The sequence below is a fragment of the Cottoperca gobio genome, chromosome 10 (assembly GCF_900634415.1).
Source record: "Cottoperca gobio chromosome 10, fCotGob3.1, whole genome shotgun sequence".
Classification (NCBI taxonomy): domain Eukaryota; kingdom Metazoa; phylum Chordata; class Actinopteri; order Perciformes; family Bovichtidae; genus Cottoperca; species Cottoperca gobio.
The window spans coordinates 5,938,721-5,966,058 of NC_041364.1; the positions used below are offsets into that span (position 1 = coordinate 5,938,721).

The window sequence follows — 27,338 nt, forward strand, 5'->3', positions numbered from 1 at the left end:
TCTTTCTCTTTCGCTCAACACTTTGCAGTCGTGTTATGATAGGCTTAGTGTCGACTCCTCATTATCCTTCATTATGGTTTTAACTTGGCTTGTTTTACATTTGGGACCGCAGTTCAACTATTTACATACTGCAGCGCTAGATTAAAGCTGTGTGTGTGTGTGTGTGTGTGTGTGTCAGTCAAGGAAATGGAGGGTGTTTTAAGCCAAGAACAACTCTGTAGTCTTTGATCCTTCTTATCTCCGAGTGTTAAACGATTACAATCACTCAGATGTTTCTTGGCCCCGACCATATGTGTGTGTGTGTGTGTGTGTCTGTGTGTGTGTGTTTGGAATGTATTTTTTATTTATTTATTCAAGCAAGACTAAAGGCGTCAATTTACAGATGAAAAGCGGCAGACTTCACGTGAACAAGTTTCAGGTTCCCCGTTCTGTAATTAAAAAGAATTCCTGTTCTTTTATTATCATATGCGTCTTATAATTTATAGAGAAGCAGTCGTTGGCAATTAACATCTTGGATCTCAGGCAACCTCCAACAATGCTCATGAAATATGTTTTAAAAAGAAAATGAGAATCTGAGAAAGAAATAGTGTCAATTTAAATACAGCGATAAACTTTAACATAAATAAATATAAATGAGCGGTACATGGAATGTAGTAAATGTATATACTTAATGAAAAGTATACATATATACACAGAGGTGTTAGCAGTTTGTAAAACAGTAAGTAAAAGTGTATAAAAGATAAAGCAGCAGTGTAAAGTTTGTCAGATGAATATGATATCATGCAATGTAAAAAAAACATCTGCTCAGTGTTTCTCCTGAATATTCTGAGGGTTTGTACCATGACTGTAACGTGCCTGCAGGTCCTGAGCCAGATGTTGAACCACACCAGTGTAGCTGATACCAGCTGATACCAGCTGATACCAGCTGGTATCAGCTGGTATCAGCTGGTATCAGCTGCCTCTTGTCATTTGATTGTAAAGTAGTCTTTAAAAAGTGCAGAGTTGATTAAAGTTGACCAAGTACCATACTTACAGTTCAGTCTTTATATCTCTCTCTCTCTCTCTCTCTCTCTCTCTCTCTCTCTCTCTCTCCCTCGCTCATTCTCACCCCTTTGGACCCTCTCTTTGTACTCCCTTTTCTCTTTTTGCCCTAACCTGTCTCGACCTCATTCTCCGCGGTCTTCGCTTCATTTCCAACTGTTTTATCCTATATATGATATATATATGTATCTATGTCTACTATTATCTCGTATCTATCTCTATATCTATCTATATATATATATCTATATATATCTGTATTTCATTATCTGTATATCTCTCTCTCTATATCTCTCTGTATCTGTTCTCGTCAATCTCTCTCTCTCTGTCTCTCTCTTCTCTCTATATCTCTCTATACACTATATGTATATGTTCTTGTCTATGTCACCTCTCTTCTCTCTCTCTCTCTATCTCTCTCTATCCTTCTCTGTATCTTCTCTCGCTCTCTCTCTCCCTCTCTCTCTCTATCTCTCTGTCTCTCTCTCTTTCTGTCTCTCTCTCTCCCCGCCCCAATGTTGTGTTTGATGAATCGACCTCCAGCCTGTGTTTCTCTCAGTCATCCATCTGGTTGTCCACCCTCTGTCTCGCAAACACACACACACACGCGCGCACACGCACTAGTGTACACGCAAACATTTCCGTCTGACCAATCCTCTCGCACACATTCGAGCAGCTACACACACCTTCAGTGCTCGATGAGAGCAGAATTTACGTCTGCTTTTTATGCATGCCATATGTAACATGGATGTCACGGGGTCCTGCGGTGCACCTGTACATCACTGCGGCGAGGTCAGAAGTTAAATCACTGGAGGTCAGAAGGATTATCACGGGATGTTAAATTACTCTTTAAGATCGTTTCTAGCCTGAACTTTGGCCACCATTGTTTGTTCAGAAAGGAAAAGTCAGTGTTTCTGGCCCTCAGAACATCGACTGCATCTCATACGAGGCTTTCACCTTGCAGAAGTTTTGTTTTCCACTTTTTGTTTCTTCCCTTCTTCCTTCCTTTCATTTTAGTTGATGTTGCCGTGGGGACTGATCCCACTCTGCCCCCACATAGCAACTGGTTGCCAGGCAGCCATCACTGTCACTTCCTCATTACCCACAACCCCCTCTGGGCCAGCCTTTCGCGGGGGCTGTTAGACCACCGTACATAGATGCACAAATACACACACACAGTGATGCACACAAAGTTGCACGGATACACAGACTTTAAGCACACACACAAACGTGTACACTTGCGTGCACAGCTACACCCTCTGATGCACACTGACCTGAACCTGCACACACTGAAAACTCACACACACACACACACACTTTTTCAATGGTGTTGGTTTGATAGCTGTCCCCTGCTACAGCCCTTCGCTCTAATGGAATGTGAACTTATATCCAGAAGGCAACACACTAAAATGTCGAGACACAAAGGACACACACTCTGCAGTCTCTGAGCCCTTTGAGACAAAAGTTTCTGACACACCCACACACACACACACACACACACACACACACGTCTACGCGCACAACGCGTGCACAAAAACCCAAAGGCGCAAATCAGAAATGCACATGCTCACACCGATACACATCACAGCCTGCAGTTTGTCCCTTTGACACAAAGATTTGTTTCACACACACACACACACACACACACACACACACACACATGCACACGCACACGCACACACACACACTATAGTCTGTGCCTGACGACCATATGAGACAGTTTATATTCCATTCAGAGACCAGGACTAGCTTTATTCCCCGACGATGAAAATAAGCTTTCTGTTTATTTTTTGTTATTCTTTCATAAATATTTTATTTATTTTCCATTATAGAAGGGCATGATGGTGTGTCTGCAGCTGAGGAACCACACATCATTTTAATAATTTAGCGTGCAGCTAGTCAGGGACGGTGTATTAGTTTGTTGAATATCTAGTATTAGGCAGCTCGGCTGTCAGTTCCATTTACTCCTGATATGATGGATATGAGGTTTGTTTAAATATTCATGGTCAGATTAGTCGTGAGTGCTGTCATGTATGGGTAACCGTTAAACGCAAGATCTAAATATAGACCAATCAATTATTACTAGCAGCTGTGTCAATGTAAAAGCAGTAATAGCAGAAGTCATAGAGTGCTGCAGGGAGGACATGTTTTTATAAGGCAAGTTAGCATCGCCCTGTTTCCCTCGATATTCTGGATTATTCCAGAAAATGAGCTCAGTTTGCAAACAATGACACCAACATGTTGTGTTCAGCAGGACAATCTTCACAAATGATCCCCCTTTATAGGATCTTTTGAAGCGAAAAATGCACCTGAAGTTAGGCTCTAAACGCACTACCCAACGGTTGTATTACTTCACCGTCAGCAGCACTGAGCAGATGAGTTTCCATGTTACTGATGTATTTTATGTCGTAGAACAAAATGTGAGAATCTCTTAAGCTTGTGTTAAACAAAGACCTTATTTCAGCCATCTAAGCAAAAACCCCTTGACTTCTAAAGGACTCATTTTCCTGGGTAGATAAAGACGTAGCATTAATAACTAGAAGCATCAAATGTTGACATTCTTCTCCTCGCTGCAAAAAGTGTGATTATAAAGAATACTTCATCGAATGAATTAAATACAAATTAAAAAATAACAACAGGTCAAAAAGTGATCCCTGGAATTTGTAACCAGGTCAGTTGTGTGTTTAATATTCATGTCCACGTCTCTCTCTCCCTCATCCAGCACTCTCCATGGCAACGACCTTTCAACAATACCAGAAGGAGCTTTCAACCACCTCACCGCTCTGTCCCACCTGTAAGTGCAGCCTTGTGTGTGTGTGTGTGTGTGTGTGTGTGTGTGTGTGTTTGTGTGTGTGTGTGTGTGTGTGTGTGTGTGTTAGAAGCAAGTGTTGTGGATTACATTTTAATTGTGTGTGTGTGTGTCTAGTGCTCTTGGTGCCAACCCCCTGTACTGTAACTGTGACCTGCGCTGGCTCTCTCAGTGGGTCAAGGCTGGCTTCAAAGAGCCTGGTAAGAATAACAAAATCACAATCAAGATGCCGTTAAGAAACCTGTAACCAAAATACTGCATGTAGAAGAGAAGTTTCTGTTGATCTGTCAATTAAGTGTGTTTTTGTAGGCATTGCTCGTTGTACTGGACCTCCTGACATGACTGACAGGCTACTGCTCACCACACCACTCAACAGATTTATCTGCAAAGGTAGTAGTCTCCTCTTCATACGGCTCACTGCTCTCGTTTTGTTTCTTCACCTCCTACTACAGTTTTCTATCATTTGTCTGTCTGTTTTGGCACTGTGTTAATTCCTGGATTGAGTCCGACACAGAAAGGTGTTTAAAACAAAATGTCAATATCAGTTGTAGTGAGAGTGAATCAGTTGTGTCTCTCAACAGTAACTGTACAGCGATTCCCTCTCAGTGTTATTATCTTAAGTTTGGCCCTTTTACTTGTTTAGATTGGTGCAGTATTTTATTTGGACCTTGTAGCGTTCCAGTGGAAGGGAAGTAAATCTGTGTGATTAACTTTTATTCCACTGGTCTGGGTTGTATCTGTAGGCAGCCTGCAGGCCAGTCTCAGGCCTGAGGCGGCGAAGAGGGCGGCCAACGGTTTTATATTCACATGATTATGTGCATTGCAGATCAGCAGTTGCCTAACACCAAGACATGCATATTATGAAAATGACAAACTGTGCATTGGTCAAATAGTGAGCGTGAATGTGTTTCTCTCTCTATGCGTGTTAGCTGTGTGGTCGACCTTTCCAGGGTCGCCGCCACTCTCGCATTCAGAGCATGCTGGGATTGGCACTGGCAGTTTGAAAGAAATGAAATGTCTGGTTAAGTTTATTGCGATATTGAATGCACTTCAGATACATATTCAGGCTCGGAGGCAGCAAGCAGCTCAGATTAGGAAAGAGAGGAAAAGCAAATCCTATTATTCTGAGCGAGCCACTTTGAGTTACACCTCAAGGTGTTTGTGTAACTGTAGCAGTTGTTGTACGCTTGTTATGTTTCTTATTTCTGATGATACTTGCCGGACAATCAAGCATTTGTGTATCAAGGAATATTGTTTATAATTGTATGTGAGGTTGATTGTGCTGTTGGATTAGCTCAGTCAGCAATACAACACACTATTGTTTTAAAGAGGATTGCCTGAGTCCATTTATATAAAGCCTGAGCAACATGAAAACTCCTTCCCCTCAGTTGTAGACAGGAGCAGTCGACCTCTATTATAACCTGCTCCAGGGCTCCCCTGGTATCAGACCAGAGGGGAAAAGAATTTACAAGTGGACTTTTTTACACAAAGGAAGAAAATACATCTTGAAAACCTTGGTCCTACTTGTACAAAGAAAACGTTACACAGGGGCGAGAAAGGTAATAGTACAAAGTGGACTGCGACTCAGGTGCTAAGATAAGATTCTTGTTAAGGTAGAGGGACTTCACATCATCACACTGAATGGAATACTTTCCTCTTGTTTCTGCATGCCCCGGCCTCTGAGACAAATCACATTTATTGCTCTCCTAAGCTCTTACTGTTCTTATCCTGTAAGGCTTTTTCTTGGCACACCATCCATTACATGAAGTCCGTGGCAGAGCCTTTTAGCACAATATGACTAAATATGTGTGTGTTTGTCTTAGACACTTCCCTGTGCTCCCGTTCTGTCTCCATCTCTTCATCCCTCCTTTCCCTCTCTCGTCTTTTTACGCTCATCTGCTTCTGTTTCTGCTATTTATCTCAGGTCCGGTAGATATCAGCCTGATGTCGAAGTGCGCCCCCTGCCTGGCAGCACCCTGCCGAAACAATGGTACCTGTGTCTCCGATGCTACTGGATCCTACCAGTGCACCTGTCCATATGGATTCAAGGTGAGACACAAGATAAAGAAACTTATATTTAGAAGTGGGTTTCAATCCCAAAAGCCCTGAATTTTGAATATTAGAGATATCACAGTAAAACTTCAACATTTTCTCTATATTTATAAAATAAAAATATCTGTTGTGTTCCCATAGTGGCTCTTGTGTTTATGTGTTACTGCGGTTAGTCTTATCACGTCTACCATGCTCTATGAAATGTTGGAAACATTTCCAAAATGGCTCATCAGGAGGGAAGATATACTCCAGCAGGTGTGGAAACCGTGCAAATCAATCCTTGAACCTTGACAATTTTAGTGCCATGCTTTATCCCCTGATCCCTACTACCAGGTCCCCGCACTGTCACATAAATAACCATTATGAGATGGTTCCTCCGTATTCTGAAGCTTGTAAATTGTGGAATCCAGACGGCACAGCAACAAAACATTTTTTTTTACTTTAGCTAGAAACAGCTCAGCTGCGCGTGCTAAAGGTATCCTAGATGGATAGCCGTGCTGCATAAGCCTTTGGTATTAGCAGTATTATCAGGCTTAGCTTCGGCCTTGCATGCATAATGTATTTACCTGTTCATCAATAGAGAAATGATGACTGCAGCTGGCTGCAGTTGGAAGTATTGACTGATCAGAAGACAAAGGGTGTAATAATTGTCAAGACCCCTGCTTAAGGAAAGACATGCAAATCTACTAGTGAGAGGGCGAGTGTGTGTGTGGAATATATGTGAGCGTATGCATGTATGTGTGCACACGTCGGATTACCTACCAGTTTGTTTGCATGTGTGTGTTTGTATGTGTAGAGATCAGTGGCGGAGTGTGAGTGTGCGTGGGGGTGGTGTCATCATTTGTGTGTGCGTGTTTAAAAATACACTTGTGGTCTCATGTGTACACACACCTCATAACCTTTTGGCTTTTACAGGAGGACAAAGCCTTAGTCTCGCTTTTAATTAAAACATCACTTGCCAAGGTCACAGACTGGGAAACAGGGACTGCTGTGTGTGTGTGTGTGTGTGTGTGTGTGTGTGTGTGTGTGTGTCTGTGTGTGTGTGCGTGTGTGTGTGTGTGTGTGTGTGTGTGTGTGCGCATGTTCATGTCTGAGTGTATGTTTTCCTTTCTGTGTCCACTGGGACAACGCTAATTAAAATGTGTTAGAGGAATCAAAGAGGAGCAGCAGAGAACAAAGGAAGGAGAGAGAGGAAGACGTGAGAGAAACTTAAACTACAGGAGGTGTGACAGAGGTTGATGCGTAAGAAGAGTGAAATTGGAAAGGGGGTAAATGAAAGAAATAGAGCGCAAACATCTAAAAGAAGGGAATAGTTAGAAAGAGGGAGAGGTGGAAAGAAAGCGAGAGTGCACAAAGATCTACATTAAAAAAAGGAGAAAATAACGAAGATGGATGGAGAAGGAAAGCAAGAATAAGCGTCCTGTTCTCTGCTTTGATCGGAGGAAGTGGGTGTGTTGGCGGCCAAAGGTTTGGTGGTCTGAAATTAAAACTACAGCCGCAGGGAGAGTGGGTGGGAGAGAGTGGGTGTGTATGTGTAGGACTCTGATACACGATACAGTTCCTAGTGAAAGCAGTTTATTTAGAAAACAGGTGTGTGGTGAGAAGAGCAATGAATCAAAGCAGCAGGCTGCACACTGCACATGTGTGCATACTGTACATACTGCACAGTGCATACTGTACATGTGTGCACCCTGCTCAGTGCATACTGTACATGTGTGCACCCTGCTCAGTGCATACATACGTGTAAGCTGATTACTGTGATCGTGGGTAAGAGGGAGAAAGAAAAAGAACAAGAATGAAAACTCATTGGGAAAGTACATCGGTTGGTTAAGAAATTGTTGTATTTTTAGATTAAACTAACCTCTATCTCACCGCAACTAAAATATAAAATAAAAGTCTGTGGTCCCAAAGCAGGCAATTGGTTGTTAATTACAAGTCCAAAAACTAAATAAAAAACTTTCTGACCTACAAGGTTTTAGCTTTTTCTTTCTTTTTTTGAAAAAAGGCAATATCCCAAAGTGCACAAAAGGTTTTTCGATATTTTTACATAAAACCCTTTTTGTATTTTTTTATACACGTGTATATACATATATATATATATATATATATATATATATATATATATACACACATGCACAAAAAGGTATTTCAAATTTGCAGTGCTTGTGGGCCGTACAGTCTATTTTTATATCAATTGTGGTCAGTGTTTCCCGTAAATAAAACAAATGTAATCTGAGTTTTAATGGTAACAAGCTCTTTTTGCCTGACTCCTTCAATATAAGGATGTATAGTAATGCACAGTGAAGATCACAAGATCCACAGCCCCTCTAATAGGAGTTTTCCTATTGTAGTGACAAAAAGATGATCCCTTAATAGTTTCCCATCCCAAAAACACTGCTAACTGTGTTAAATCTTTAGGCTGATGCAAGGAACTGAACCCATGTCTCTGCACCACCCGGGCACCCAACAGTTTCACACCATTAGCATGTAGCTTATTAGCTCCTTTATCTGAAACCGGAAAGGGAAAGGAGAATGTAATAGTAAGAGGGAGTAATCATCTCTCTATTACGTAGTGAACGCATCAAGAAGTGTCTTTGTTTGAATAGTGAGATGTTTAGTTGTTAACGTTTGTGCCTTGTCTTCTCCTCCAGGGTCAAAACTGTGAAATGCCCATCAATGCCTGTGTTAGTTTCCCCTGCTCTAACGGAGGAACCTGCCACATCCAGCTTCGCCACGAAGACCACTTCAGGTACAAATCTCTTGTTAACAAATGTATCTTTTATATAAAACGAATTGCAATCGCGCGCAAGTGTGTTCATGCAACAAACTGTCAACTGCCAGTTTCCAGTGCAGTTTCTTACCGGCAACATATTTTAGTTTTTATATTCCATGTAGGAGATTTGAGAATAATAAAAAGTCCTTTCCACCCTGCCGCTCCTCTATATCAGTGGAGACGCTTTAAAAACCTCACCCTGTATTCTCATCTAAAGAGAAAATTAACTTTACTCGGCCCCCAGAAATATAGACTACGTGATCAGATTGGACAGTCGTCACTGGACAACGCATTACCCGAGATAACAGCTTGCTTTGACCTGATGATGTGTTTTCCTCCCTGTGTGTGTCGGGGGGGATCTGGGGGTTAGACAGGAAGAGAGGGGACTTTTCAAAGGAAGAACCCCCATTTGGGTTGCTCATTAAATCTGTGTGCCCTCTCTTCCTCCTCACTCGCTAAAAGGGATGTTTTAAACTTCTGTCGGTGTCCACCGCTCAACTGATTCTGCATTAATCTGTCGACACACTGTTCCCGTAATGAACATGTGTGTTATTTATTTGGTGGTTACACACAAATGATGTAAAGCAGCATATAATATAACCTACATTTGATGGAGATTTTTTTATGATGGAATGAATTTCTAAGCTGTGGTTTCATTTTTAATATTTGAGAATGAACAAAGAGAAAGGAAATCTGTTGACGTGTGCAATTCATGTTCATATAAGTATGGGCACACAGGGGGGAATGTGGAATCTGTGTGTTTTGTGTTTCGGTACCATGCAAAGGTAATTTATAAAGAGTATTGCTACTTTGTTGCAGTTTTTGCTAGTTTTGCATACTCACAAATCCATAATGCAAAATGAGCAATGCAGCTACAGTGCAAACCGCACCGACACAGATCAGACGCTCCCATAATGACTGAATAAATGTCAGGTGAACGGTTTAATATTTAATCGTGATTACATTCCTCAATAAACAATTAAAAAGAACAACCATAACAATTTTGCTGTTCAGTATTTCAGGCTGTTGCACAACATAAGCACAAACCCACAGTCCGAAATCTGCTTGACCTCTTTATTCATCTATATCCATCCGGGGAAAGCGCACCGCACTTGCTCGCTCCTTTCCAGTCACCCCTGTTTCACATTCATACAGTTTCACACATTCACACCTGGGAGCTGCCCAACACAATCACAGTTTGACTCCTCCAGCTCCAGCTCCAGCTCCACTGGAGACGCTGGGGGGGTCAAGAGCCTCTCCGTGGCAGCTGTTAAGGGAGTGGAGAGTGGAGCTGATGCACCATCTTAAACTTGCCTTTCACACCTCTACGCTTAATTTGAACATAGTGCCAGGAGACTTAATATAACTCAAGTAGTAGACCACAAAGACTGTAAGTAGTATGATTATTTAATATTGTGCATTGTTAACAAAAGAGCCATTACATTAAACCACATTGAATACACAATATTTTACACTCTTTAAAATGTGTTGAAGGGCCAACGAGGCAGCCTTAGAAGTGAAATTGCTTCACTTTACATACGCTTCACATTCTGCATGCTTATGCGTGTGTGCATGAGCACTCTGGTCCTTGCCAGCGTCTCCAAAAAAAATCCCTTTTTGCCTCAGACTCGTGACAAACTGCCACCGTGATTGAAACAATTGTCGTGAATAACTTAACCAGATTTGTCTGTTCCTTAACAAGGCCTTAGCCCTTTGTCAAGCTTTGATGTGCGTCTGGCCTTTAACGTCCTGCGTGGTAATGCCATTAGGGGTCTCTTTACCCTTTACAGATCTTCTCGTAATGTTAATACAAACACAGGTACTTGTGACACCAGACCCTTTTGACATTTTAACATGTTATATAATTAGTTGGAGATATTCAATAAGTCCAATTAAGCTTCGGTTTTTAGCAGGGACCCATTTGTCAAACGATATACTTTAAATGTCAAGACTGGGATTTGATTGGTGGTCAGTGCTGGCAGTCTTCTTCTACTTTGTATTTCTTTGTCATTTGTTTCTCATGGGAAAATGTATTTTTTTTCTATCTTTGCTCTTTCTTGTATTAGTCCTCCGCTTCCCTCTCTTTATTTTCTCTTTCTTCACTCCCTGTCAAAGCTGACCATGCAGACCAATGACCGCTTAATAAAGTAACAACTTTACCAAATTAAGCCATTAAAAGATTTAACCAAACCCACAGCCAATATTTAATTTGTGCAATAAGAGTGAATATATGTCTCCACTACAAATCGTACGTCATTGTTTTCATTTCTACTGGTCAACTCATAGACTGTCGTAGATAAATGTGGTCCTCTTTGTTAACCAGGGGCTCGTAGAGACCAGACCCAGTACTTTTGGACTTTATTTTGGCAAGAAATATGACTCCAATGGGATGTTCAAGTTGCTCTGTGTCTGCTGGATGTATAGTAGGCAACTGGATGCTAATATATAAGTCATAACAACTAAATAAGATCATATATCTCACAGGCTTAGTTTGATTTGGACTCTTTCTGCTTTTAATGAAGCTTCCTGAAGCCAGCAGGCAGACAGGTTTGGGGTTAACCAATGACTGTCCTTTATAGTGTGGGGGGAGAAAAAGACTGAGGCAGCAAAGTTAGATTATAGAAGTGAGAGTGAAACAACTTTCCCCTAGCTTAATGTGCGAGGATGACCTTGCTGTAAAATGTTTTTCATTCAATAAAAGTAACTTGGCTCAGTAAAGTCGTGAGAGAGGTGGAGCTGCTGAGTCCAGCTGTGGTCAGATTGATCAAACTATGTGTGTGTGTGTGCGTGTGTGTGTGTGTGTGTGTGTGTGTGTGTGTGTGTGTGTGTGTGTAGGGGGGGGGGGTTGGGTGTTGATCTTTACCTAAAGGGAGTATTGTGTTTTTGAGTGCATGTGATCTATTATAAGGAGTTAACCGGACTGAGATAAGAAGGGTGGGAAGAGGGGAGAGACATCAAGGGCTGGAGAGAACAGAGGAGGGTGAAGATTCCAGCAGAAAGAGAGTGAGAGGAGGGAGAAAGATGAAATGGGGTGGGGGGGGGGGGGGGGAGGAAGAGGCTTTGATAATTCATTGAGAGTTGCTCAGGTGGTAACTGTTTTGGCATCAAACCAGAAAAAACGCTTTCTTTTCTTGGTTCTGGGCGGTTTGGTTTTGTTTTAACGTTTTTTGTATTGACGCTGGAGGAACCTTTACTTCTGGTGTTCAATAATGAAACAACAAGAAAGACAAGGATGACATAAAATCAACTCAACATGCGTTCAAAAGACTGCTTTTCACTAAGTTTTAAGAGTGGAAGAAGATAGTCAGAGCGGGTTTGTGTGAGACAGTAATAGTTAAGCTTTGAACAGCGATGTTAAAATTTAATTTCCACTATAAAATGAGACATGTCTCTAGATATGCCGTGGCTCCAGTGGCGTGTAAGAATCAGCACAGGAGGGAAGGAAGCCCACTAGAATGCAGATTAAACTGTTTTTCTTTAAAGCTCTTATACGATCATTTAAGGTGAAGTGAATCAGATTTATCTGGCTGATAGATTTTATTTCTAGTTGTGCAGCAGGAGTGTGTGCTCTGATCTGGCACCATCTTATAATGCACATTTTGTGTCTGTGTGTGTGTGTGTGTGTGTTTGTAGCTGTGTGTGTCCGCCAGGTTACGAGGGCCAACGTTGTGAGATGAACCCGGACGACTGTGAAGACAACGACTGTGAGAACAACTCCACCTGCATCGACGGAGTCAATAACTACACCTGCGTCTGTCCACCCAACTACACAGGTACACACACACACACACACACACACACACACACACACACACACACACACACACACACACACACACACACACGTTGTCTACTTTTCTACTCTCAGATTGGGAGGGTCGCCAAGTCCCTCCACTATATACTCCCACACACACCCACCCACACACACACACACACACACGCACACACACACACACACACACACACACACACACACACACACACACACACACACAACATCACATTTTCCACTTTACTGGATGGTAAGTTAGTAATGGACAGCCTCTCCCTCCGCAGTGACCTGAAACTGCTCCTGAAGGAGGTTTAAGAGCCATCACACAGGAGAGAGAGAGGGGGGAGGGGGGGGGGGGGCATCACGACAGAGTGATGGGCACTAGAAGGAAAGAGAAAAATAAACATGGCAAGGGAAAAGGGTAAAGAAAAGGCCGATGGAGGGCAGAGACAGAGAGAAAACCCTCAGTTGGTGCAACAAGTGGAAGCTGAACTGTTGACTGGGAAGTTAAGTTTTTATATCTGTGACAGTGTCCTCTAAAACACACACACACACACACACACACACACACACACACACACACACACACACACACACTCACAGCTGGTCCCCTTTGACACTGGATCTCAGTCAATATACACACATGCACCATGTCATTATCGTTGTTGGCATGGAGCAGCCTCTCACATTGCCAGCCACCTTACCACATACAGCTGTTGCGCACGATGCATATACACACACACACACACACACACACACACATACACAGCTGGTTCCTTTTGCTAGTCGCTCAGCGTTCTCCAAACTCAGCAACCAGGACTGTCATGTCAGATTTGCACCGGAGGGGGGGCTGATATAAAAGTTCCAAAACAGAGACATTTTATTGCAAAACGAGAAAAGCCACGGTTTAAAAATTGGACATGAGAACGAATGTGCTGCATTCTGTCTTGTAGAGATGATGTTGTATGAGATGAATCTTGTGTGCAAGTTTGATATTGAGAAAAAAAAAGACCTAGACCATTAGGGTTCATTCTCTGGAGACTACGCAAAAAAACATTTTTATGAAAGTAAATTAAGGTTTAATATTCTTTAAGTGGAGCAAATTATTTTTAGGGGGACATTTTGACTTAGAGATGATGCTACACAAGATATCAAGAAGTTAATAAACTCATCAGGAATCATCCTCTTGGGACCATAAATATCCATATTATATTTTGGGATGATCTGGATTAAATTGTCCAGAGCCATGCCATTCAGACAAATATGAGTTTTCTTGTGCTGGAGGCTCACGTGTCTCCAATATCATTTAAATTCAATATTTCAGCAGTATTTTATATATATTGTATATATCATCAAAGATTGACCTTTTGAGTGACATCCCCCCCCCCTACACTGTTAATATGCTCGTAAAATTGTGACAAAAGTTTAATGTGTTCTGACTTAACATAAATTAATTGCTTTTATGATTTGCAGATTAAAAAGATGATAATTGTGTGTGAAAGAAAAGAAAAAGGTTAAAAATTAAAGCAATGTTTAAATCGGTCCCAACATGTGTATCGTCAGTAACCACCTCATGCTCTCATTTGTGGATGGTAATCATACTAAGGCATCACAGTTAATTTCACATAACTAAATTAACGTTGGCATCTATGAGTCTCCAAAGATACACAGATTTCTGTACATGTGATGTTGTTTCCAGCGGATGCAGGAGTGTACCGTACCTCAGAAGAACACGCATCTGAAAGTGACTTGAGGAAAGAGTGCTGGAGACAGACAGGGAGGGAGTGAGGCGGCAAGATTAGATTAAAGCAGGCAGAGAGCGATGGAAATGTGCTTGACCTTTCTCAATCCCCTCTTCCTTCATATGACCAATTTCAGCTACTGCTTTTACACACACTGTTAACCCTTCTCACCCTTTGAGAGCGTGTGTGTGTGTCTGAGCACATCAGTAGACCGCAGCCACTGTAACACAGCCTATTAACCCCCCCTCTCCATCAGCTCTGAGAAAAAGCTGATAATGCTATTCCCTGTGTGTGCGTACGAAGCCTTCCACTGCACATTATCGGAGGCCTTGAACAAGATAGACACATATATAAATGATCTTTTCCCACCATGCTCATGCTGACAGAGAGAACATGTGAAAAGGTTAAACTGGCCTCTCCTCCTTCTCCTTTTTCCTACGTTGTGTCTTCCTGTTACTCTTCTTCCTTGTTTCCCACAAATTATATGTTGTACTCTTATTCTGAAAAATGAATCTTCAAATATAGTTGAACTCGAACACACACATACACCTGTTGGTTTTGCTTTACATGTAAAGCTTTTTTTAATTACTAAAGAAAGAAATGTTTTCTTTCTGTCTTTGTCACCAGGTGACCTGTGCGACGAGGTGGTCGACCCTTGTCTCCATGGTTTCGACCCCTGTCAGCACGACTCAAAATGCATCCATGTTGGCCGCACATACAGGTGAGTGACAGCTTCGCAGGGGCTCAGCACTTATAAAAGGTCAGAGGTCACATCAGAGAAAGTGACAGCGAGGTCAAAATGTTAAAAGCTGGCTTTTTTGTGAAACAAGGGGAATCTGAACGGTCATCGCCGCCTCGGGACTCGAGCTCTTGATTAGACAAATACACAACCAGGCAAGAACATATGTAGTTTATCTTTCAAACCTTTCTCTCGCCATCATTTCTGCCCTTAGTTACTTATTCTAACCTTCATTTTCTCTAAGAAAAGATTTTTCTAATTTAACCTTTAGATAAAAATCTTTCAGCTTATCACAGCTTTTATTTTATTAAACTGTAGAAATATACTCTAAATGTTTTGTCAGCAAACAAGAAGAAAAAGTCTTGGAAAGACATCTTACTTATGTTATATCAATATGTTTCTTGGTCGATGGAGTGCACTTTAACAACAATCTATACATGAGCATTCGCACAGCAGCCCACACAAGTATATTTATATAACAACACTCTTTCTTTAAATATTTAATTCATTTATCCATTTGCCTAATGCTCTAATCAAGTGAGATGTACTTGTGTAGAGCCAGAGAAGAGTTTACAGAATATTTGTAACTTCATATCTAAGGAAATGTTTTGCTTTTGCATGTTCAAAATGTAAGTTATCCAAAAGGAACTCAGTCTGACAGTGAGTAGAAAGTGTGGTGTCATGCTCAAGAATCCTGTTGTTTCTAAAAACACTTGCTGTAGAACTGAAAACTGTCATCATGAGGTAAAGCCTATTGCTCACACACACACACACACACACACACACACACACACACACACACACACACACACAGACACAGTAATCTCATGCATATTTCCATGTCACTCAAGGTGCGAGTGTTTACCGGGCTACGTGGGCCAACACTGCGAGCAGGACTATAATGACTGTCTGGAGAATAAGTGTCAACATGGAGCGGAGTGCGTCGATGCTGTCAACGGCTATACCTGCGTCTGTAAAGAGGGTTTCAGGTGAGAGTCGTGGAAACACTTCATGAACACGGAAAATAGCTTGAACAGACACAAACACAGTTTCACACTGCAGGGCCAGACAGGGAGGAGATACAGATGGTGCTCCATAATCAGACACTTGACTATCTCGACCCACTCTGTGCATGTGTGTGTGCGTGCAGCAGATGCAGCTCCATGTGGTTAATTATAGCAGCGACTGTTGTTATGAGAGAAACAAATTCATCACAGGGTGACAGAGAGAGAGAGAGAGAGAGAGGAGAGGAGAGAGAGGGAGAGAGGAGAGAGAGAGAGAGAGAGAGAGAGAGAGAGAGAGAGAGAGAGAGAGAGAGAGAGAGAGAGACATAAGTATGCAGGAAACAACGAATAGATAAAGGAGACAGACAGCAGGGGAAAGATGGATGCTTCACGGGCAAAAGAGGAAATTCAAAGAAAGGTTCAGAGTTTCAAAGATGCAGGAAGATACAGTGGAAAACAATGTAGAATCTGTTTTCTGTGTCATGCTGATAAAAACATGTCCATTTCCTTCAGGAATATTACCTTTCCAGCTTCCACCAACGCAATCTCCAAATATAATGCAATGAGGCAAAAATACAGAGCGAGCACAAACAAGTTTTATCAGAGGAAATGGACACAGCAAATCATTTCATTAAAGCTCTATGAATAAGTTATCTTCTGTGTAATCTACTCCTTCCTCAGCGGGCTGTTCTGTGAGAACCCTCCACCAATGATCTTGCTGCAGACCAGCCCCTGCGACCAATCGGAATGCCAGAACGGCGCCCAGTGCCTGGTGGTTGCCGGGGAGCCCGTCTGCCGCTGCATGCCCGGTTTCTACGGCAGCAAATGTGACAAGATGGCAACTGTTCACTTTCTGGGTCGGGATGGATATGTGGAGCTACCAAGCGCAAAGCTCCGTCCCACTGCGCATATTTCATTACAGGTAAGGTGGAACTTTGACCTCTGCTGACAAAGTTTCATTTCTTATAGAAATCCTGCAGTCAAGCAGGTATTCATAGAAGGTTTCCCGTTCTGAAGTAAACCAAAGATGTATTGTAATGCAGGCTGCTTTCCTTAAATACATTTTAAAGACTATATTTTAATGTATGTTAACGTTTGGAAGTACAAAAGACATATTCTGCTGCGCTACATGGAAAACATTTACGGGCTGCTTGGAAAAGAGCTGCGAGCTGCGAGCTGCTCAAATCAAACCTATAGAGTTGCACGACTTAGTGCCGACGAAGCAAAGCAAACATCTGCTACACCCTCTGTTTCCATGCACACACACACACACACACACACACACACACACACACACACACACACACGCACAAACATGCTCATTCTCACAGACCGTACATTTTGGACACCTGAGAGTCATATCCTAATAGAGACATATTTTCCTCCTCTTTGGAAATGAGAGTGTAAGTGAGCGAAAGAGAAACAAGAAAAGGATGGCAGTCTAATTGATATTTACCACCTGTTTGGATCTGTGTGAGCGCATGTGTGTGTGTGTGTGTGTGTGTGCGCTTCTGTGTTCCTGCCAGGAGCTTTCAATGTCGGTGCCAAGGCTGTTAAAACTCTACCAAGAGGCTCTGCCTCAGAGGCAATAGAGAGAAAATGAAAAAAGAATGAAAGGACCACAGCACTTCATAAATCACTGGATGTGTTTTCTCTTTCTCTTTAACACTTTTTCTCTTTTCTTTTCATCTGCATACCAGTTCTCTCTTTCCACTTTCTATATAGCACTCTCTTATTCCACCTCTCTCTCTCTCTCTCTCTCTTCTGTTCTCTACATTTCCTCCTCCTTTTCTCTTATTGCTCTGCCTCGACCTCTTCTCTTTTTCAAGCAGCTTGTTAGCAGGTGTTGACTTGGCTATGCTCCATTGAAGCCAGAGTGTTAAGTGCTTGGCCCCTTGGCCCCATTTCCACTCGCTAGTTAGTTAGCGCTTAGCGGCGCATGCGAGCATGTGTGGAAGGGAGGCGCGAGTGACCTCATTTAGGGACGTGTGTGGTGGAATTTACATTTTCTCCTCATTTGTAGGCAGTTCTTTAAAGGTTTTTGGGGTGTGAACTACCACCTTTAATTAAAGTCTATCATTATGTTCTCTCTTATTTAGAGCTACAGCAACACCTGCAATCTTAACTGAAATGAAAGACTAGCTAAGCTACATGTAGGTGCTTTGCCAGGTCTGAGAAGCTGTGTAGATTTTACAATGCTTAGATAGCCAATGGTGAGGAAGTGGAACACTGTAGTACCCAAAAATAATTCAACACGTTTTCAAGCTTTTAAAAACGAGCTGGAAACGTTCAAAAGAAAAGAAAAAATCAACAGTGAAAAATAACAAGTAGTCAAAATCAATCAAATGTACTTGTAGCATTACAAAGTATAACAGCAAAGCAAGTAAGGTGATGAAGCGGAAAGGTTTGCAGCAGCTGAGAATAATAACTTTTCATTTCTACTTAAAATCAAACATTTTATATTTGCTTATGTCCTTATTAGCTGAATGAATTAGTTTTATGCAGATGATGTGATGCAAGAACCCAAGCTATGTTAAGTTGAGGCTACGATGTAAATTAGGGATTTGTGTGCCATCATAAAACGTGTGTATCTGTATGCGAAACTATAATGACTAAATGAGTGATTAAGATAACACGTTTTCTGTGTCCGTTGCCAATCCTTATTGAATATTATATGATTGGTATCTGCTGTGTTGCTGCAGTTATTTCGGCTTTTTCTTAAATGAATGAAACGTCTTTAAATATTGTTTACTTTATTTCTGATTCAACCTCTCCGTCTCTCCAGGTGGCTACAGATAAAGATAACGGTATTTTGTTGTATAAAGAGGACCACTGACCCCCTGGCACTGGAGCTGTACCAGGGACACATACGACTCATCTACGACATCGCCACCTACCCACCTACCACTGTATATAGGTAGGCCACACACACACACGCACACACACACACACACACACGCACATACACAGATAAGAACTCTTACCGTCTGCATTGACTTATGATTTGCCATATTCATATACTCAGCAGATTATAGTGAAGGTCAAGTAGGGTCAAAAAACCCACACATTCACCCTCGTTAACTCACTTATGTTCGCACACTCATTACTTTACTCTCAATTATACATGCACATTCATTTCAAGTGCTTTATTTACTTTTTTTAATGAAAAGACATATATATTACAAACTTGATTTAGATGATACAATGGTTCAAGGAAGGTTAAACACACTCTCGAAAACAAGAAGCACTTATGCACATTCACACACACACACACACACAGACAAGTATGCAGAAAGAATTCAAACAAACAGGTTCAAAAATGGGTTAAAGATTACAACAAGCTAGCATGTATATATATATTTTGAACCACTTATTTGTATCCATTGAATATAGGCTCCTGTATTGTCTAACTTTTACAAGATGCAAGCGTCGCAGAGGTTCAAGGTAGTGCAAGGGCGCTTACAAAATGTACACACTTGCACAAACCAACAGCTAAAGGTTTCAGATGATCTGAAGTTTTTATTTACAGTACTTTAAGGACTTTTTTAGTAAGTGCGGATCTGGCACTGTGCGCACAATTTTAGCGTATTCTATAGATCCATGTAAGAGCACTTCCCTCTATAAACAAACTTGAACTCAGAAAAATTCCTTTGCAATCTTGACTAGACAGTCATGTCTATGAGTGAAACCCTGCAGGTGAAACTTCAAACAGTAGAAACCAAAGCGTTCATTCAGTCTGTGCCCCTTGGATAATACATGATAAACTGCATTTACACTTTCATAGGTATAGATATAATGTGGTAAAGTATGGAAACAGCAATGGGAATCCAGGAAAAGAACATGATTATGTTGTCAGTAGTTACTTGTAGGAGAAACTAGTTTGTATGCAACATCTGCAGATATATTACAGCATGTAGCATTATATACCAACAAAACAATATCACCACATATAACGAATGTGCTAAAGTAATCATTACAGGCGCTGCAAAAACTTTCCCTGGGGTCCATTTTTCAGTTTTCAAAAATAAGGTAATTGTTTTCTTCTTAAAACAAGTAGAAACATAGATTCTTAAGTAAGTCAAGTTATACTGCAAGTTAAAACACAGCCTGGTTAAATGTGTCGTCTGAGGCGTATCTATAACATGCCATGTTTAATGAATTATAAGCCATTTAATGCAATTAAATTAATCTATTATTTACTATTAAGGGGACAATGTTCTCCCAGACCATAGAAGACTGTATGTAATAATTAAAAAGGGCTTTTGTCAAAGCATAAAATGTATTTATCTCCATCATGGTTTCTTTTCTAACACACCTCACAAACTGCTGTGAACAATACTTGTTGTTTCTGGTGAAATGTGGCTATAATAAAACAAATTACAAGCAGAATTAGAATCAGCTTTACAAAACAATAGACCTTCACAGCATATTGTACAGTATGCACGAATGTGTTGACTCTTTCTGTCCTCGCTAACTGAGGAAGAAGACAATGTTGCGACAAAGAAAGGAAAGAAAAGAAAGATTGCCCGACTTTACATTAAAGGAGAGAGATCGAGAGAAAGAAGAGAGCGAGGTCCTTGTCCATCTCTGTCTGATGCTGATTGACTTATATTGATTCTGTCTGATTCTCTGTCTATACTGTCTGTGGCAGCAGGAAAGAGCAAGAGAGATGTGAGAGGGGTGCAAGATTCAATCCCATGTTTGTCTCGAGGGATATTAACAGACAACAGTGCAAACCATACAAAACACTTGATAACATGTAACACGTTCTACATCCGCAGCAATAGTTCATTACCACGTCATTTGAATAAATACCCAAAAGGACTTCTGGCACGATGATGTGTTCAGCTTCTACACTTAATCTGGTAAACGGTAAGGAAGATAAATGCAGTGGAATAAAGCAGCAAATGTATGTATCTACGTTACTGTAATACTGTCAGAAAAGAGTTTTATTAAACCAGGCAGGGAGAGGGCACTGCTCAGCCAGTCCAAACAGAGCTGATATTTCCAGAGTTTCCTCTCAGCGGCAGATAATGGAAGGTGTTTAGTCCGGCATGGAAAGAATCGAAAGTACTTGAAAAAGGTCCAACAATACCACTGGTGTGAGACAGAGGCTACCAATCATTTTGACCAAGGTTTAGGGCAATTATACCAAAGTACTTTTTGCAGTATTATAAAAATATTGAAAATGCTTTTTTGTTCCACTTTTGAATGATCAAAACCAGTCAGGCTAATAATGCCAACTGCAAATGAAGGAAGGAAGGGAGAGAGAGAGAGAAGTGAAGATGGAGAAATGAAGCAGAGGGTTAATTGCTTCAGAGATTTTCTTAGCATGTGACTTCTGGCTTTGTGGTTTTGGCTCTGCTCTGTTCTATTGTCTCTGTGGATAGAGACAAGGTCACTGGAGGAGGTAGCCTTACTGCTTCGGATGATAATATGCAACTGGTTTAAAACAAATTTGACTTCAGGTTTCTGCATCAGGCCTGTCAATCATGATTCTTTTAAACCATCTCAATTCTTTGTATATCTCAGTATCAAAAAGTCATGCGCAAAGCAAAACTTGCGTATATTTTAAAGGGGTTATACGTGACGTAACGTAAGACATGCAGTGGAGTAATGACCGAGTCTTTGCCTGCTGGTAACAGTTTAGTGCAAGGTGTTAAACTGTTAATGGCCGGATACACTCTGAAACGGACACCCATGTGGTTTGGTTTAAACAATTTTTGGTGTCTGCACGAATGTGTTCACACGTTTGTCGACACGTATTGTCCGCACATGATGCATTCAGTTCAGCCCTGTCATACATTTTGAGCTGCAAACAGACGGTGTGCGTAAAAAGTCGAATTGGAAAGTATGATTTGGGCTAGGACAGGACACTATGACGTAAGCTGCAGTGTTTCAGTTTGCTGATGAGATGCACTGTTATGCCTCTGCTGTTACATGTATGTATGAATATGACCTTAGCTCCACATCGGCTACAGCATAGTCAAATTTTAAAGGTTGTATTGATGTGTAGAGGTTATGTAGTTGTGAAGCATTGTGGTGGTGAATGTGAACTCTGAATGCTGTTTTCATTGACCTTTGATAAACTGATGCATACAAACTGCTTAATTATAATAATAATGTGATGCTGTATTGAACCCTGTAGGTGAATTTAGTTGAGAGCGTAGGGTCAGTTGTAGAGCAATATCCCTGGAGCTGATAGAGACCATGACCTTTTCAAGGAGATTACAGCGCAGGCGAATATATTCCAAGAGTTGGTTTGGATGGAAAGACGGTTTTGAGGGCTACAACTTTTTGTGTTTTGTTTTTTCTTGCGGTTTGTCCACTTTCCCTTTCTGTGGGGATGTTCTGTTTCTTCAGGTTTGTCATCGGATGAGTAGATGAGTAGAAACCACTCATCCCACATATGATCTTAACCAGTGTGCTAGTTTTCCCAAAGGGGATTTCACAATACCAGAAATATAGTAGTCGACACCAATACAAGTGAAAATCCAGGATTCTTGTAAATCAATTCGATACCACGGTAAAAAATAAAATAAAATGAATCCCATGTCTCTCAACACAAACACCTTTACTACCTTTACCATTTGTTTAGTGATTTATGTTAGCAAAAAATAATTCCCTTTAAAATATCTATTTTATAGTGCTGTGAAAACCATCTTCAAACAACTGTATTCATTCAAGTTTCTTCACAAAAACTCTATTTTAAAGGATTACGTTTGAACACATCATGATAACTTTATAATATACGTTTTTCCCAACGTTTACTCACTTTTACTGAATAGAACTTGAATGCATCATAATGTCAATAGTACCCAAACCTTCCATTAACGTAAGCAGGACTGTGCTGTCCACCGGCTGCTAACATCTAATGTTAACTAGCTGTCCTCCTGCAGATTTCAATACAGATTTGTTGTTCACAATGTAGCGTTATCAGGGGGAAAAAATAGGTGCCGGGGAAGATCGTCCCTGGTATGATGGTACTGTAAAAAAACAAGTATCATAACGTTTTAGAATTTTGTCATCAACTTGGTACCAAAATATCGATTGTTGTGACATCCCTAGTTAGCAATACATGACACATTGTGAAAGGCAAGAAGAGGACAAGAGGAAGGAATGGAAGAATGACACGGTGGGGTTAATCTAATTACCTGGCACAGATGGGGAGGGGTGGAGACTGAAAAGGACAGTCAGGGGGACGTATGGATGTATAGAAATACAGATTGATCTGTTGAGAGGCAGACATAGATGGAGAGATAGCCAGAAAGACGGATGGACTGATGCTGGGCAGAAAGGAGAAGTGAAATAGCAGACAACAGGATAAAGAGATAACTGGGTAGAATAGGTTACCCGCCAGAGGAGAGAAGGAGGAGGGGTAAAACAGATGGATAGAAACAGACAAAATGAAAAGACCATGAGACACGGTTGAACGGCAGGATGGATGAAAGAGAAGTGAGGGATGACAGAGGGATGGAGTGAAAGAGGGAGAAGAGCAGAGGGGGAAAGTAAACCACAGAGTGAGTCAGGGAATTATCCTTGTCTGGTGTTGTTAACTTGACACGGGCCACGCCTGGGAGGGAGACAGGCAGACAGACAGAGTGCAAGAAAAACTGAAAGTGTAAAAGAGAGACAGATGAAGACAGAGAGGGACAAAGGAAGGGTACAGTAGCTCAGAAAGGAAAGATAAAGAAAGTGTTAAACTGGAAGACAGAAATGGACACGAGAGCGTAGGAGAAGGTCCACAAGGATGAAACATGAAAGATTGAAAGCGAAAGAAGGAAACAGAGATCCATAGAACCAAATCATGTCTGAGCACAATGCTAAGCACTAAGTAAACACTGTCTCTATGTTATGTTTAGCATTAGCAATCTGGAAGGAGACGAGGCCAAGCTCTAAGCCCAGGGCTCATTTTACCACAAGCCTCGACGTATTCCTTTGTATGTGCCATCATTTGATTGCATGAGTCTGAGCATTGCAAATGGCCTATCTTATCTGCCCTAATTTGGAAATACATTGTAAACTGACTCAAACCACATGGCCAGGCAGGCACAGCAGAACGTCCCGCCACCATTCAAGTGATACTGTCCAGAATGGCGTAACTATTTAACCACCACAATCTGAGCACAGCCATTCTGGCAGATCCCGAACATGGCACTGTCCGTATTGTTACTGCGGTTGTACAACTGGGGGCCAGGGACCGGTGCCAGTCCCTGGGATGTTTCTGAGCGATCCCTGGGTTGGTTATCTTGTGTAAAAAGAAGAGAGCCAGGAAGGTCCGTTATGTTCAAGCCAGTTTTTGAAGACAAGCTGAAATACAGCAGTTGTGGCCAGACCACGATACAGTAATGTGAAGCTAATGCTGGTAAATTAATTAGTCACCTCAGTTTTAACATTTTAAATGTGGCTTTCACATGCAGATTTGGTTGTGTGTAAGGTTTCAATTGCTGGATACCTGTGTGTCTAAAATATCAGGTTAAGTTTGCACTATAAAATAAAGGGATGGAGGAGGGAAAAGAGGAAGCCTGGTACACAAGTGTGCACAGCAGAAAAGGGTACAAAGCAAGATCAAGCATTGGCACACGCACATTTACCCAGATGACATCTGGACAGGAGGTAAAACCTGCAATGAAACAGAAATTGGATTAGAAAATGGAGATCTAAGAAAAGAGGGGGGGAGAGGAGATGAGGGAGTGCAAAGAAAGAGAAGGAATCTCAGCAGGGCGGACAGAAAGAGGCAGGGGTAGAACGCAAAGGGAATAATAATGAAAATAAAAGGCATACAAGATGCGTACAAGTGGGTGAGCTTTGTAGGGCAAACAAAGAAAAAGGGGGAGAGAGAGTGACAGAAAGAGAGATAGGAAAAGGTGTACAAGTCCTTCACTGTGCCCTCATTAGCAGCAGATGACAGTGGTTATGCATGCTCAGTGTTAAATTAACATGTGTGTATGTGTGTAAGCGAGGGCGTGAGTGTGTGTGTTTGTTGTGTATTAATGTGCTGCCCTTTTACTAATGGCACACTAATCTCCCATCGGGTCAAAGAGAGCACAGCTACTGTTATTCATCAGCGAGCAACAAAGGGAGGAGGGATGGGTACATGAAAAGAGAAAAGGATGATAAAGAAAGGGAAGGGCAGTGGAAGCAACGTGGGGATGGATGAGCCGACAGAGAAAAGACGGAAGTAGGCTGAGGAGGAATGATGATGGATGGTTTGACAGAAGAAGTATAAGCGGATACAGAGAAGGAAAGTGAAGACTGAGGAAGAGGGGCTGTACTTACTGTTCAAAGAAACAGTGAATACGTACCAATACTTCACTGAATAATAGTGAATATTAAACAATATTAATACCTTTTATTTCATGAGAAGAAATGAAAATATATCGCCAGAAAGACAATTAGAAAAAATATTGTTTTATCGGTTAAATGATGCACTATCCCACCACCGCAGGGTTTAATCCCTGGCTGCTGTGCTTCCATTGAGTACAGCTGGCAGTTTGAGTGGGTGGGAAGCCAGTGAGGGATCATGGGCTGGAAAAGAGACCCTGTTGAGATGCCTGTGCTGAAGGCTTTGGAATCTGCGGGATGGCGTTTACCCCCGACGTGCCCTCAAAGGAGACAAAGTTTCTCTCTGAAGTTTACAGTGCAAACGGGATGCATTTCAGAAGTGAAAAGCAAACCAGCCGAAAGGTAAACTGAAATGAGTAATAGGTCCAGAGATACTCAGGGGACATTAGGTACACCTTTGAATGTAATGCAAGTTGAGATAGACGCACTACAAAGTAAATTCAGTAATATTAGGAAGTCTTTCGCAGGGCTGTTGTATTGATTTGCATAACATTGTACAGATGTTCCTTTTATTATGTCCACCCTAAATACTCAGTGTATCCCATGTGTCACTGTTTAACCACTCTCCATACACACTAACAAATGACTGAAATCCGGTTTCCTCTGATGTTTTACATCTAAAATACATGAAAGTTATGGAAGTTGTGTAAAACGTTTGTAGTCACGACGTGTTCTTAGGCTGTCACAATCATATAACTTTTACTTGCAGTTTCTAGTTAAAAAACAGGTCTTGCTAAAACGATCTTCTCCCCAGATTTAGATGAGTAAAGTGACTTCATGTCCGACCTGAATCTGGCTCTTAATGCCCCGCAGGGCTGTAGGTTAAAGCAAACAGACAATCCTTGAACATTATAGGTTTAAAACGCTCAGAGGCAGTTCAAACATTCTAATGCTGAAACATTATAGGCCTGAAACAACCAGCACTCATTCCTGGAAGTCTACATCAAAACGCTACGAATCCACTCCTGAAAAGTACAAATTTCCTCTGAACTGGCCGGCGTGATTTAATGAAAGATGAAAAAAGAAAGAAAAAAGTGAAGGAGCTCGCCGTTCAGCAGCTGCCGTCTCAGCAATGACTAATTGAGGTTACCACGGCAATATGGGACTGGGATTTCTGTCTGCTGAACATCATTTTAATCAGATTGGGCTGCTAAACACACACACACACACACACACACACACACACACACACACACACATGCACAGCCTGACACAAATGCTCATACACAAATGGAAGCGTACAGACTCACACACCACACACATGCAGACTCACAAACACGAACATGCACATTTAATGTGTAACGGCTGCACATGCATGTACACACATACACACGGACAAACACACACTTACATATATATTTGAACAAAAACATGCATGCTTACAAACACACAGGATTCACGCATGCACGTACGTACACACACACAAGCACACACACTTTCAGTCACAGACCACAAATGTGGTTTAGAAACATTGGAAGTAAATGATAGCGGTGTCTAATTAGATTTAACAGTGTAAGTGGATCTGCGTGGTTGTTTCTAATCCAAAAAAATAATTTCAGTATGAGATATAGTCAGCGACCTGTAATTACTTCTGGGTTTGTATTTGATTCAGTTATAGTAAAAACAAGCCAATTTTTGTTTTTTTGTTTTTTATCTTTTTGGTGAAGCGTATTTGTGTGTGTTTGTGCTCATTCAGTGTGTATTTGATTTTGGCAAAACATGATGAGAGAAAGAGAGAGGGGCAGCTGAAATCTGCTAGAGTTGTGTGTTTGTTTTTCTTCAATTCCATAATGGGCTGCTTTTTATAAAAACACAGGGCAAACACAGCAGACTTCAAATAAGCTGAAATACACACTTAAGTATGCGCTCATACGCAAACACAGATTCATCAAAAAGGTAGAAATGCTCCTCGCACAGCATGCGCACAAATATATACTTCAACATTAAAAGAGATGAACATTTGTATAATTGTAATATGCACAAACACACAAACAGTTCCTGGAAAACTTCCTCCTTTTTAAAACACTGCTGCCAGATATTGGCAAACATCAGCAAACACACACACAC

General features: G+C 41.3%; 1 protein-coding gene across 1 annotated transcript in view; it reads left to right on the top strand.

The window, feature by feature from the left end:
* The window catches only part of LOC115015001 (slit homolog 3 protein-like), a 70,468-nt gene that overhangs the window by 36,291 nt on the left and 6,839 nt on the right, over positions 1-27,338 (top strand). Inside the window, 11 exon segments of the mRNA XM_029442164.1 lie at positions 3,707-3,829; positions 3,962-4,044; positions 4,154-4,234; positions 5,769-5,893; positions 8,548-8,645; positions 12,303-12,442; positions 14,811-14,904; positions 15,774-15,911; positions 16,608-16,848; positions 18,712-18,756; positions 18,758-18,843. Of these exon segments, the coding sequence (XP_029298024.1) occupies positions 3,707-3,829; positions 3,962-4,044; positions 4,154-4,234; positions 5,769-5,893; positions 8,548-8,645; positions 12,303-12,442; positions 14,811-14,904; positions 15,774-15,911; positions 16,608-16,848; positions 18,712-18,756; positions 18,758-18,843 (1,254 nt within the window).